This window comes from Stegostoma tigrinum, chromosome 5 (genome assembly GCF_030684315.1).
Source record: "Stegostoma tigrinum isolate sSteTig4 chromosome 5, sSteTig4.hap1, whole genome shotgun sequence".
Taxonomy (NCBI): Eukaryota; Metazoa; Chordata; class Chondrichthyes; order Orectolobiformes; family Stegostomatidae; genus Stegostoma; species Stegostoma tigrinum.
Window position 1 is genome coordinate 16,538,044 of NC_081358.1, and position 14,496 is coordinate 16,552,539.

The 14,496-nt window shown below is 45.6% G+C and overlaps 1 protein-coding gene across 1 annotated transcript in view; it reads left to right on the forward strand.

The window, feature by feature from the left end:
• Positions 1–14,496, forward strand: part of csmd3b (CUB and Sushi multiple domains 3b) — a 1,751,526-nt gene that overhangs the window by 1,470,541 nt on the left and 266,489 nt on the right. The window contains exons 29-30 of the mRNA XM_048529668.2: positions 48–235; positions 3,698–3,892. Coding sequence (XP_048385625.1) covers positions 48–235; positions 3,698–3,892 — 383 coding nt within the window. The remainder of the gene's footprint in view (positions 1–47; positions 236–3,697; positions 3,893–14,496) is intronic.

Below are 14,496 nucleotides of genomic sequence, written 5' to 3' on the forward strand. Positions count from 1 at the left end.
GAAAATGTAATGTGGGCTTTTAAACATATGAATTTTCTCTTTTGCAGTTTCACCATGGAGCCCAACTATGACTTCCTTTACATTTATGATGGCCCAGACAGTAACAGTCCTTTGATTGGAAGTTTTCTAGATAATAAGCTTCCTGAGCGGATTGAGAGCAGTTCAAATACCATGCACTTGTCTTTTCGAAGTGATGGCTCTGTTAGCTTTTCTGGATTCCACATAGAATATAAAGGTGAGGATCAATTTGTTTAATTACTAACCTTAGTTATGTGCAAAACATAGGGCAGAGTGTAAATCGTAATGCAGAATATTTCTAAAAAAAAATTTTCAAGGGTTGGCACACTTTCCAAAGTAAGCCATTAAGGAAGTGGCAGTGGAGAAGAGATTAACTGAAAAGAGATGAAGGAGAAACTGCTATACTTTGTAAAAAGATGACTTTTGTTGATGGGCCGCCAGAAATTTAGCTAAACTGACTTTTGGTGTGGTTTAACCAATAGCTAAATCAATAATTATTAGCCATCAGCAAAAACAGTAATGATATTAAGAGAAGTGTTTTTAGAAATCATGAATGAGCGGGAGGGAATGATGCATCAATAAATTGATAAACTGAGAAATGTAGATAGTTTAAAATAGATTCATGTTGGAGAAAAAATTCTTTGTAAACTACAAATACAAATTTTGTATTTTTGTTTATAAAACTTTGACAGCCTCTGTCTTTAAAACTGCATTACAACAGTGACAAGAGTAAGAATGGGTTGGCTGGTAAATGTATGATGATGTATGCTACTGACGGAACAACTGGATCTCAGGTTTGATGTGAGACAGTTCTCAATGTTGGTGCAGTAGACAAAATACAACTGATTTTAGTATTCTTCGATACAAAGGAGAAAAGTACCAGAGAGACTTCCCTTTCATTGATTCCACAGGTAGTGGCTTGGCATTTCACCTTGTGCATGAGTCAACTTCCACCCCTGCTTTTCAGCTAATAAATGCAAATATTCTCTTTATGAGTTGACCTCAATTTTTACCCCTCAGACACAGATGTTTAAAGTAACAAACTCCTTATAAGTTGGTGCATGAAATCAAAGAGACAGTGTGGACCATGTTGACAAGAAAGTGCATGACAGTTTAAAACAGACCAACATTGAGCAGATCATGTGTAGCAACTAACCACCAGAAATTAGTCCTTCGCATCAGCACTGATGGTTCATAGTTTATACACAGTGTGCAAGTCCAGAATTTGAAGAATTCTTTTGAAGCTTCCCAGCATAAATTATATACCATAATGTCTGGCAATTTTGAAAAAAAAATACTTACTGATGAGAGGTTGAACAAAAATTCCATGTACCATAAATACTAGGTGTTAAAGATCCCATAACACCATTTCAAATATGAGCAGAGGAGTTTTCTCCAAGGACCCGGTTAATACTTATTCCTGAAGAAACTTCTAAACCAGGTAGTTGAACTATTTATGACATGAGTGGCTGTGATATCTTGCTGTATGCAAAATGGCAGCCAGGTTTCTGACATTACAATCATGACTTCACTTCAGAAGTACTTCAATAGTTGTAAAACATTTGGGGATATACTGAGGTCATGACAGATGCTGTGTAAGTTCAAATATTCCTTCTATTTGTGTGTGAATACCTGACAGCTGATCATCCATCTGTTGTATTGAATGAATAAGCTGCTGTGATCAAGTGGTTCAGATTTGATTTGTTGTAGCTCCGCATTGTGCCAGTGATGCAAATCGAGCTAACTGGGGAAAAGAAAGAAAATCATAATTGGTTTTCTTTTTGCTTCCATCTAATTGACAAACACTTTATCATTCAGGAAAGAAAATCTGCTGTTCTTACCCAGACTCACCTTACTGTGACTCCAGATCAACAAAAAATGGTTGATTCCTTACTGCCCTTTGAAATGGCCTGGGAAGTCAATCATTTGGACAAAGTGGGGAAAAACATATATGATTACAGTAAAACCAGATGGGCTACTTCATATCTACTTAATAACGGGGCATGACAATGATATACTCAGTCCAGCTAACACTGCCAAGTCGTCCTCACTGATATCTCAACTCCTGTTCCAAGGTTGGGTGCGATTTCTCCCACGAGAAAGACAGATTCAACAGAGGTGGCAACATAGTAGTTTACAGTTGCTAGAAAATGACCCCTGCAGTCCACACCATTGACCCTGCCCTCCTTGAAATGTCTTATCACCAGATCGGATACGAACAAGAAGATAGTATGCCATCTACCACTCTCCTTCTGCTGATGTATCAATACTTCTCCATATTGAATACTAAGTGGAAAAAGTACTGAGAGAATTCTGGATGGGAGACCAACATTTCCACTAGAAGGACTGTCTTGGTAGCACAACTAGTTAATAATGATCTGGCCAAGTTCGGGAGGGCATCAAAGCAGGCAGTAAGGGAACAAAACCAAGAGAAAAAAAAATGAGTTGACCTCATTTTAATTAATCCATCCATCACAAATACACTTGTCCATGACTATATTGGTAGTTGCGATGGACATGAAGTCTCCGCTTACACTGAAGATATTCGCCATCATATTGTGGAATATCACGAGCATCACAAATGGGGGTGATTCAGAGCCGATCTCACAGCTCAAAACTGGGGATATATGAGAGATTGTGGGCTATCACAATAGAATCACCACCAGAATCCACCAAATTCCACCAGAATTGTTAACTTAATGATGCAAGCAACGTCCTTATTTTAACCAGCAAACTGAGGTATCAGTAGAGATAGTGGGGAGCAGTACTGGCGGTGGAGAGACAGTAGGGAGTAGAACAGCATGCAAAAAACAGCACCAGGCAGACCTAAATTTGAGGTTGCCAATCTGGGGAAGCTACAACACTAGGTGAAGTGCATGCTAAAGAATAGAACAAAATAATTTGTTGGAACTGAGTGATCCTACACCAATAGATCACATCAAATATCTACAGTCCAGTCATGTTCGGTCATGAATGGTTGTGGACATTTAATTAATGGGAGAAGGAGACTGTATGACTATCCTCATCCTCAGTGGTGGGGTTGGCCAGCAAGTCAATGCAAAAAGGCTGAATGGAGCCAGTGGACAGGTCTACTAGCCATTGGCATCTGTCTGCCACTACTCCAGCACAACACCCAACAAAACAGTTGTGCCAACTATAAAAAAAGCATAGGAGCAGGAGAAGGCCATTCAGTCTTTCATGCTTATCCTGCTGTTCTAGATCATGGCTGGTCACTACCTCAACTTCTTTTCCGTATGCCATCCTCTTATCCCATGATATCATTAGTATAGAAATCTACCAACCTCTGACTTGAACATTCTCAATGTCAACTTCCACAGTCACCTGGGGTAAAGAATTTGAAGATATACTGCTACTTTAAGTGAGGCCAGTACATAAAGCAACCCTGTATTGCACAGTACAACAACATGCAACACTTAATTTTCAAGTTGCAAAACTTCCAGATCAACTTCCATTAGCATTTATAGTTGCAAAATATGAAAATTAAGTGGTATCTTACACTCCTCATAAAGGAAATCATGTTTTTATGCCAGTTATATGAGATTCATTGAAGACCATTTTTAGGAAACAACAAAATTAAAGTTAACCAAAAATATTAGTAATTATGTTCCAATTATATGTATCTCTTTTATTAAGGTCATCTTTTTCTTTGATTACACAGCAAAACTTCGAGAATCATGCTTTGATCCTGGGAATGTCATGAACAGTACCAGACTGGGAAGTGACTTTAAGCTGGGATCAACTGTTACATATTATTGTAATGCAGGATATGTGTTGCAAGGTTATTCAACACTTACTTGCATCATGGGAGATGATGGAAGACCTGGATGGAATAGAGCTTTGCCCAGCTGTCATGGTAAGATCTATTTGATTGAATTTGTCATCTTGAATGTGTTCAAATTAAGGCAAATAATAAGACACAAGCTGCATGTTGGCTCAATGTACCAAATAAAAGAATAAATTAATTTTGTGTGGAACAAACAGAGCAGTCTGCAACTTTAGCATTATAAAATGGCTGCATATGATTATAAACTCTCCAAATGCTCAAAACTCATTTCAGTTCAGTCAGATTGTATGATGGCTCAAGTGAACCAAAACTTCTGTTGCTAGGTATCACTCTAGTTGTTGTATGTTGTTTCATTCTGAATATATTACTTTGCTGAGTTTTGACAATGAAAATAACACTTGGAATCTGCTGCCTGCAATGAAGGCAGAAATTGCATGTGGACTGGAATTGCTAAGGTATAACTTTTCAGAAGTCTACTTAAAATTACTTTTTGACTGCTGTCTGTAATTTTTATCAGCTCATGGGATGTGGGCTTTGCTGGTTGGCCAACATTTATTATCCATCCCTAGTTACCCTGAAGAAGGTGGAGGTGAGCTACTTTCTTGAATGGCTGCAGTCCATTGAGTGTGGTTACACAGGGAGTGATGTTGGGGAGATCCATGATTTTCATGCAGTGATAATGAAGGAAAGATGTTATAGTTCTAAGACTAGATTAGAGGTGAACCTGAAGGTGGTGGTGGTGTTTACATCTATTTGTTGCCCTGGTCCTTCTAGAGGTAGTTGTTAGGAGGTCTGGAAGGTGCTTTTAAAGGATTTCTGGTGATTTTCTTCAGTTCATTCCATAGATGGTAGACACTGTTGCTACTGAGCATTAGTGGTGGAGAAAGTGAATGTTTGATGATGAGGTGCCAATCAAGACGTGAATGGTCAAGGTTCTTGTGTTTTATTGAAGATGTACTCATGCATGCAAATGAGGAGTATTTCCTCACATTACTGACTTGTGCCTGGAAAATGGTGGGCAGGCTTTCGATAGTCAGGAAGTAAGTTGCTTGCTGCAGGATTCCTGACTTCTGGCTTGCTCTTGTAGCCACAGTATTTAAATTGCTATTCCAGTCCATTTTCCAGTCAGTAATGACCTCAGGATGTTAATGGTGAGCGATTCAGCAATCGCAAGTTCATTGAGTATCAAAGAGCAATGATTAAGCCCTGTCTTGTTGGAGATGACAGTTGCTTGGCATTCTTACGGTGTGAATGGTATCTGCCAATTGCCAGCCCAACCCTGGATATCATTTAGGTCAGTTCATGCCTGAATGCAGCAAGATCATCTAGGTCTTCAATGTCTGAGGAGTTGTTCATGAAACTGAGTGTTGTACTATCATCAAACATTCCCTATAACCTGACGGAGTGAAAGTTGTTCATGAAGTTTCGGATATACCCTAGCAGCCAGGCCTTTATGGTGCAGTGGTAATGCCCCTACCTCTGTATCAGGAGGTATAGGCTCATGTCCCTGCTTCAGAGGTCATAGAGTCATACAGTCCTACAACATGGAAATGGATCCTTTGGTCCAACCAGTTCATGGTATGTAATAACATCTCTAAGCTGGTTGATTCAGAAATGTCTACCATAAGCTACTCCTGCTGAGATGCTCTAAAGCATGAGATAACTGACCTCCAACAATCACAACCATTTTCCACGTAGGACTTCAACCACAGTTTTCTCCATGATTCCCATTGACTCCAGTTTTGTTCAAGCTCCTTGATACAACACTTAGTCAACTATGGGATTGATGTCCACAGTAGTTGTTCTCAATTCCTCTCTGGATTTCAGCTCCTTTGTTTGTGTTTGAACTGAAGCTATAGTTAGGTCATGAGTTGAGTATTTCCGGCTGAAACAAAGATGCACATCAGTGAGTAGGTTAATGCTAAAGAAACACTAAAAAGTGCTTGACGGCAATGTTGATGACCCTGTCCATCGCTTTTCTAATGATTGAGGCAGAATGATGGAGTGGTAATGGGCAGAGTTGGATTTTTCCTGCTTTCTGGGCAATGTTTCAGATTGTCAGATAAATGCCAATTAATGACTTGGATGAGGGGATTGAAGGATGGGTCAGCAAGTTTGCAGACGACACAAAGGTCAGAGGTGTCGTTGACAGTATAGAGGGCTGTTGTAGGCTGCAGCGGGACATTGACAGGATGCAGAGATGGGCTGAGAGGTGGCAGATGGAGTTCAACCTGGATAAATGCGAGGTGATGCATTTTGGAAGGTCGAATTTGAAAGCTGAGTACAGGATTAAGGATAGGATTCTTGGCAGTGTGGAGGAACAGAGGGATCTTGGTGTGCAGATACATAGATCCCTTAAAATGGCCACCCAAGTGGACAGGGTTGTTAAGAAAGCATATGGTGTTTTGGCTTTCATTAACAGGGGGATTGAGTTTAAGAGTCGTGAGATCTTGTTGCAGCTCTATAAAACTTTGGTTAGACCGCACTTGGAATACTGCGTCCAGTTCTGGTCGCCCTATTATAGGAAAGATGTGGATGCTTTGGAGAGGGTTCAGAGGAGGTTTACCAGGATGCTGCCTGGACTGGAGGGCTTATCTTATGAAGAGAGGTTGACTGAGCTCGGTCTCTTTTCATTGGAGAAAAGGAGGAGGAGAGGGGACCTAATTGAGGTATACAAGATAATGAGAGGCATAGATAGAGTTGATAGCCAGAGACTATTTCCCAGGGCAGAAATGGCTAGCACGAGGGGTCATAGTTTTAAGCCGGTTGGAGGAAAGTATAGAGGGGATGTCAGAGGCGGGTTCTTTACACAGAGAGTTGTGAGAGCATGGAATGCGTTGCCAGCAGCAGTTGTGGAAGCAAGGTCATTGGGGTCATTTAAGAGACTGCTGGACATGCATATGGTCACAGAAATTTGAGGGTGCATACATGAGGATCAATGGTCGGCACAACATTGTGGGCTGAAGGGCCTGTTCTGTGCTGTACTGTTCTATGTTCTATGTTCTATGTTGTAGTTAACAGGCATTTATTCCAAAGGTTTCTGAGACAAGTGAAAGGACAAAAGCCAGATGCTTTCCTAAAAGAGGATCTTGGGGACATAATGATTAATGTCAGAATACTGAGCATTGTGCTTGCATTACTAGTATGCATTATGCCAAATAGCTCAAAATTATGTATTGTATTTTGTACAATTGATGATTTCTAACCTGAGTAGAGTAGATCTTCATTGGAAGAAGCTGAAAGAAGACCAATGATGAAACATTGGGAACATGTACATCCCAAATACAAGACTAGCTATTATTGGAAGCTCTGGAGGTTTATAGTGAAGAAAGTATAACGATGAGAAAACAAGGCATGCGTCCGCAGTCAAATGATTGAGAGGCAGTGTGCTTTCCATAGCAACAGTTTGGGTTTCAGCAAATCAGACCATTGTTTCACCTTCTAAATTTAAAAAACAACAAAGCCCTAAAGCAATGTAACACTGATGTGATGCAATAACAAACTAAAACATGATGAAGTTTAATGATAGTGGTAATTAAATATTAGCTGTTCTGAATGCAGACTTTAAGCAATCAGTAGAATCGAATAGTATCATTAAAATTCAAGTTGTTTGGAACAAATATCAAATGTTCATTCTGCTAAATGATAAGCCGAGCAGAAAATATAATGCAGACGTAGATATTAGTGCCATTTCAATCTTGCGGTTAAACACTGTGAAAATAAGCACTGCCAATCTCCTACCTGACAGGTATGAATGCCAAATACAAAACCACCACTACTGAAATCCCCTCGTGAATTAAAACTATTATAATTCAATACAATTTAACTTGATGAAGGAACCTTTGTTTTGAAAAATCATACCTATTACAACATATCTTTTAAAAACAATCTCTATTGCTATTTTGAAGATCTCAAGATCCATCCTTATGGAAATTGTGTGACACCTTGATGATCATCTTATTTTTGAAGCCCCTGATTGCTCAATTTTGTCTTTGAAGAAACATCTCCTTCACTGGCATGGAGGATCCATGATGTGAAGTTTGGACTGGGGTGGACAAATTCAGAGGTCACACGATACCAGATTATACTCCAACGCATTGATTTGAAATCACAAGCTTTCAAAGTGCTGCCCCTTCTCATCAGCGCTCCAAAAGTTTGTAATTTCAAATAAACCTTTTGCACTATAATCAGGTGTTGTGTGAGCTCTGAATTTATCCATCCTAGTCCAATACCGGTCAGATGACAAAGGAACAGCCCTCCAAAAGCTTCTGATTTCAAATAAATCTGTTGGACTATAACCTGGTGTTGTGCGACATCTAACTATCAAGGATCCAGCCACTGAAACAAGCACTGACAGATACAATCGTGGCATGTACAGGGGAAATAATTGAGCCATTCATTTTGGCAGCAAAGCTTCCAACTGCAAGATCAGCTCATCGCAACATTCAAGTCCTGCTTGCAATGCAATGAAAGATATAATTTGAAGAGCACTGAGTTTGTGAGGATGTGACTTTGTTTGCCTGTGTCCTGAAAATGGCGGAAATAAAACACAGAATTGTGGCAATTGGAAATCTGACAACTTAAGCAGAAATTGCTGGAGAACCTCAGCATGTTTGGCAGAATCCGTGGAGATAAAGCAGACTTAGCATTTTGAGTCTAGTGACCTGTCTTCAGAACTGATGGTGAGTAAGGAAAGGTGGTGTTTGTGTTGAAAACAGGGCTGGATAGCAAAGGAGTATGACGATGGGTGAATATGGAGCCAAAACAGAGAGAGAACATCAGTTAGGGAAGCAAATGGCTGGATAACAGTATGTTCAGGAGAAATAAAACGCTGTTAAACAGATGAAAATGGGCTGGCTGTGCTGAAAGCAGCCCATGGAATGATGGCTCCTGGGATGTGGGCTGGGACAGATGGGTGGGATGTGGGGTGGGGACTGGTGCTAAAAGACATGAAGAAGGTATTGAAATCCAAAGGGCTGCTTTCAGCACTGCTAACTCAATTTTCACCAATGTATGGTTTGCAAAATTAGACTTTCTTTCTCCTGAGCATATTACTATCCAGCTGTTTGCCTCCTCTCTCTCTCTCTTTCTCTCCGGGATCTCTCTCCATGCATCCTCTTCCTCCTTTCTCCCACCAGTCCCTTAACCATTGTCTTCAGCACAAACCTCACCTTTTCCAAGCTGCCATCGGTTCTGAAGAAATGTCACAGGACTTGGAACATTAACTCTGCTTTCTGTCCTGCTCAGTTTCACCTGTAAATAGCCATTCATTTCTCTGGGGAGGGTATGATTTCTTTGAGGGAAGCACAGAAGAAAGGAACTCATGTGAAAACTGGAATCAATCTTTCACTGGCTGAGAGTGTTCACAGAACAGAGTCCTCTAAGGAATCTGAAAAAAGTGCTATAATTGTCTTATAGCACCTGTTTTAAATGGATGGGTTTTCAGTGGCGCCAATACTTTTTTGGGGGGAGGTCAGGGATTTTTTTTTAAATTCAGGGGATGACGGCATTGCTGGCTAGGGAGCATGTGTTTCTCATCCCAAATTGCTATGACTCAACCACATTGCTGTGGGCCTGGAATCACATGTAGTCTATACCAGATAAGAATGGCAGTTTCCTTCCCGAAAGAGCATTAGTGAACCAAATGGGCTTCTCCTGACAATCAACAATGGATTCATTAATTCCAGGTATTTTTTAAATTCAAATTCCACCATCTGCCATGGCAAGATTTGAACCTATGTCCCCAGAACATTAGGTGGATCTCTGGAGTAACAGTCCAGCGATAATACCACGAGGCCATCGTCTCCCCATAAGCCCTCATTTCAGAGAAATATGGACCCCGTTGGCCTTTGACAATCTGCCAGAAATTTTAACATGAAAGTCATTGGTTTTACATCCCAAATAACATTGACAAGTGACGTCCTGTCATTTCAAAGGCCCTGTCACCCAAAGTTTGAAAAATATGCAGCATTTTGATCAATATGGATAGGAAAACCTACAGGTTTGTTTAAGGTAATGATAAAGTGCAGCCACAGTGGTCACTTCAAAAATAGTTTGATGCAAGGACAATGTTTACAATGATAGACATCAAATTGAGCATACAGCTGGGATATTACAAGCAGACACTGTTCTAATCCAGAATTAATATGGAACTTACACAGTTGCATATCTTTCCACTTTTCCATCAACCACCAGTTGTCCTACCTGTACTTAACATAAATAAATCAGGTGTGGTAGGAAGGGAAATTCCAAGATCTGAGCATTAGGTTTCAATGAATGATAGGAACTGTGTACGTTAAAACATAATTGGGGCTAAACTGAAAGGTGTGACGAGGTTTGCATTGTGTGATTACCCGGATCTGTTCAATGTGAAGCAAGTACACCAATGACCGATGTGCTGGCACATTGGACAAACAGGCAGAAAGCTAGCCACCAGGATACATGAACATCAACTAGCCACAAAACGACGTGACCCACTATCACTCGTATCCTTACAAACAGATGAGGAAGGACACCACTTTGATTGGGACAACACATCCATCCTAGGACAAGCCAAACAGAGACAGGCACGAGAATTCCTAGAAACATGGCATTCCAACGGAACTCCATCAACAAACACATTGATTTGGAGCCAATCTACCATCCCCTGAGAAAAAGAACAGGAAATGACATCACCAATGCAGGAAATGACATCACCAACCCACGGAAACCTAACCAGATAAATAGAAAGCGGGACATAACACCAGCGTTTCGTCGGAGGCTCACTGATGATGTTACCTAGAATGGTGACAAAACATCTGGGAACAAACCTTCAAGCTCAGTGAACCAGCTTACATCTGGAACAAAATAAAGACGCACTCTCTTATGGACCGAGAGGAGGAGAGCACGACTGTGTTGGAGGTGGAAGGAAGACGTCGGGTTGGCTGTGCACCCTTGCGACCAGTGGATCTTAATGCTGGCTTCGGCCTAACGCTGGTTCAGGGGAGCAGCCAACCTGCAACGATGGCTGCGGGAAGTGCTCGTGCCCCAGGTCAGGGGGTCCGGAACACCATCCGTGTTTCCGTAAAGAAGGTGGATGAAAGTGCACCTGTGGACCGCACCTTCTTCGTGAAGAGGGTCCTGTTGGACTGTTGTGGGTTCGCTGCTGCGGACATTTACTGCCTGCAGGATTTCCCCGGAGGGGGTTTTTACGATGTGACCTTCGGAAGTGCCAAGCTTTGCGAGCGTTTCCTGGAGGTTTTCAAGGAGAAAGGAGGTGAGGGCCCCCTCTCTGTACTGACCGCTGTCCCGCTGTTCGTGATGCCGGGACAGAGGAGCCATATGGATACTGTACACATGTACAACCCGCATATGCCAGCAGTTGATGTCCTGACCTTCCTCGGAAGGTACGTGAAGGTGGAAGGGATCCTAACCAACATCATGGACCCCTTCGGGATCTGGACGAGTAAGAGGCAGGTCAAGGTGACACTGAGGATGGGCATGGACGGGAATGTCGTACACCCACCGTCCAGCTTCGCGATCGGCGGGAGCAAGAGCTACCTGACCTATGCAGGACAACCTAAAGTCTGCCATGCCTGTGGTAGGTCAGGTCACGTGGCGGCCGTCTGCAAAGCCACCATCTGCAGGAACTGCAGGGAGGAGGGACACCTTGCAAAGGATTGCCCACAAGAGAAAAGCTGCAACCTTTGTGGGGAAGCGAGCCACCTCTATAGGGCATGCCCGCAGCGGGGGACCACCTACGCCCAGGTCGCCGGCAGGGGCAATGCGGGGCCAGCGCCCCCGGAGGAGAGGAAGGCACCAGGGCCCAGCAAGGACCCCACTAATGAGCAGGAGGGCCAGGCCGCGCAGGAGGGCCCAGCCCCGCAGGATGGGCCCGAGGCCAGCAAAGCGCCCCTGCAGGCTCCGCTCCCCCGTGACAACCCGGAGTCGATGGAGGCGGCGACAGGCGACCCAGGGGAGTGGACAACAGTCCGGAAAGCGAGGAGGAAGGTGCGTCGACGGGCCCAGGAACCGCAACCATCAGGCGGGAAGAGGCAGCTACAGGGGGGCGAAAAGAGCTCCTCTGACGAGGGGGATTCAGAGAGGGCCCACTCGAAGCAGAAGTTAAAGATCTCAAGGGAGAAGGAAAGCAGCACCCCGCTTCCAGGTGACGGGAGGCGTCCTGAGACTCCCTCCGACACCCAGTCAAGTGCCGCTGGGGCACTGGAGGGCCCCCCAGAACTTCCAGGCGGGAAGGAGGAAACAGCATGTCCCCAGCCTGACCCAGAGCCGGACCCTCCTGCCTCCACACCCCTGATGGGGGGATGCCACCCGGAAGGCAGCACGGATGGTTTCCTGAGCCCGGAGAGCGTCCAGCAGTTAGCCCGGGCAATGGGCATGAAGGGACAGATGGAGGGGCTGGACCTTGGACTTGGGGAGGGTACTGCGGTCACTGCCCACAATGGGGGTACGAGTTGCGAGTGTTAATGTGCGCAGTGTCAAGTCCACCGCAAGATGTGTATCCACGTTGGCCTACCTGACCACCATCGAGGCGGACCTCCTGTTTCTGCAGGAGTGCGGGATACCGCACCTCAGCAGGTACGGGAAATGGTCCGGTGCCTGGACCTGTGGGCCTTCGATCTGGTCAGGGGGTAACGACTGTTGCTCCTTGGGCCTGGCTATTCTGCTGCGGGGGCGCTACTTCGCCATCTCTCAAGTTCAGGAGGTGGTGGGGGGGGGGGGCGCCTCCTCCTAGTGGCTGACGTCACCTACAGGAACGCTCCCCTGAGGCTGATCAACGTATACGCCCCAGTGGTATGGAGTGAGCGGTTGGCCGTCCTGCAGCGGCTTCCACCCCTGCTGGCTACGTCCAGGCCGGTCATCCTAGGCGGAGACTTCAACTGCATCATTGATGCAGATGGAAGATCTGGCGTGGGGACAGCGGGTGGGGGGAGTCAACTGGACGTCGCGTCCAGATTCCTGATGGGCACGGTGAAGGACGCCAAGCTGCTCGACATCTTCAGCACCCCTGTAGACGGAGCGCAGCGGAGGTACACCTGGTCGCGGCCAGATGTGTCTATCCGCTCAAGGATAGACTTCCTGTTTGTGTCACGGGCGTTCTCGGTCAGGTCCACCGGCGTCGAGCCGGTGTTCTTCTCTGACCACTGCCTCCTGCTGGCCGACTGTCCCTTACAGGACGACCAGCCGGCCGGCAAGGGGACGTGGAAGCTCAACACGACTCTGTTGACCCCAGAGAACGTTGAGGAGCTTAAGAGGGAGTACACCGGATGGAGAACCGTGAAACCCCTCTTTGAGTCTCCAGGCGACTGGTGGGAGACGGTGAAGGAGAACATCAAGAGGGTCTTTGTCCTCAAGAGTGTTCGGAAGGCAAGAGAGAGGCGGGGAAAGCTGTCGCGACTCCAGAAAAGGGTGCAGAACCTGCTCCTTCTGCTGTTGATGGGGGTCAATGTCACGGAGGACCTCCGCGAGGTGCGGGGCCAGCAAGCCTCGCTTTTCGCCGCGGAGGCCTCCCGGATAATCTTCCGGTCCAGGGTCCGCTCCGTGGAGCAGGACGAGACGTGTTCGCGTTTCTTCTTTCAGAAGGTGCACAAAGAGAGCTCTGTGCTTAGCCGGCTGAAGGAGGACGACGGCTCGGTGACTTCGTCTCGGCCCAACATTTTGAGGATCAGCAGATCCTTCTATGCCGGACTGTACGACACGAAGCCCACGGACAGCATGGCCTCCGAGTCATTCCTGTCGTCTATCACGGAGGTCTTAGACGACGGCACGAGGGAGTGGCTGGACCGGCCGATATCCCTGGACGAGCTGGCCAGAGCCCTCAAGTCCTTGCAGAGGAATAGGACTCCCGGAAGCGACGGCTCACAGGTCAAGCTGTATTCTGCTCTGTGGGGCCTGGTCGGCCAGGACCTGCTGGAGGTGTACGATAGTGCGCTTCGGGCTGGGGAAATGTACAAGTCCATGAGGAAGGGCATCATCACCCTCATTTACAAGAGGAAGGGGGAGAGGGAAGAAATTAAGAATTGGCGTCCCATTTCACTTTTGAACGTGGACTACAAAATCCTGGCCAAGGTCATAGCCAACCGGGTCAGGTCTGTCCTGGAGTCAGTGATTCACCCTGACCAAACCTGTGCTGTGCCGGGCAGGAAGATCACTGAGAGCCTCGCGCTCATCAGGGATACGATCGCCTACGTACAGGACAGGCAGGTGGACACCTGCCTCGTCAGCCTGGACCAGGAGAAGGCCTTCAACAGGGTCTCTCATGCTAACATGAGGGACGTCCTCTCCAAATTGGGGTTTGGGGTGGGCATCCACAATTGGATCCGGCAGCTCTACACCAACATCGTTAGCGCAGTCTCGATCAACGGGTGGGAATCAGACAGTTTTCCTGTTAGATCTGGAGTCAGGCAGGGCTGCCCGCTCTCTCCTGCCTTGTTCGTGTGCTGTGTGGAGCCCTTTGCTGCCTCCATCAGGAAGGACGTGAGCCTGAAGGGCGTGACTATCCCAGGCAGCGGAGGCCTTCAGGTCAAGACCTCCCTGTACATGGACGATGTCGCCGTCTTCTGCACCGATCGTCGGTCGGTGAGTAGGCTATTGGACATCTGCGGCCAGTTTGAACTGGCCTCGGGTGCCAAAGTCAATAGGGGTAAGAGCGAGGTCATGTTCTTCGGGAACTG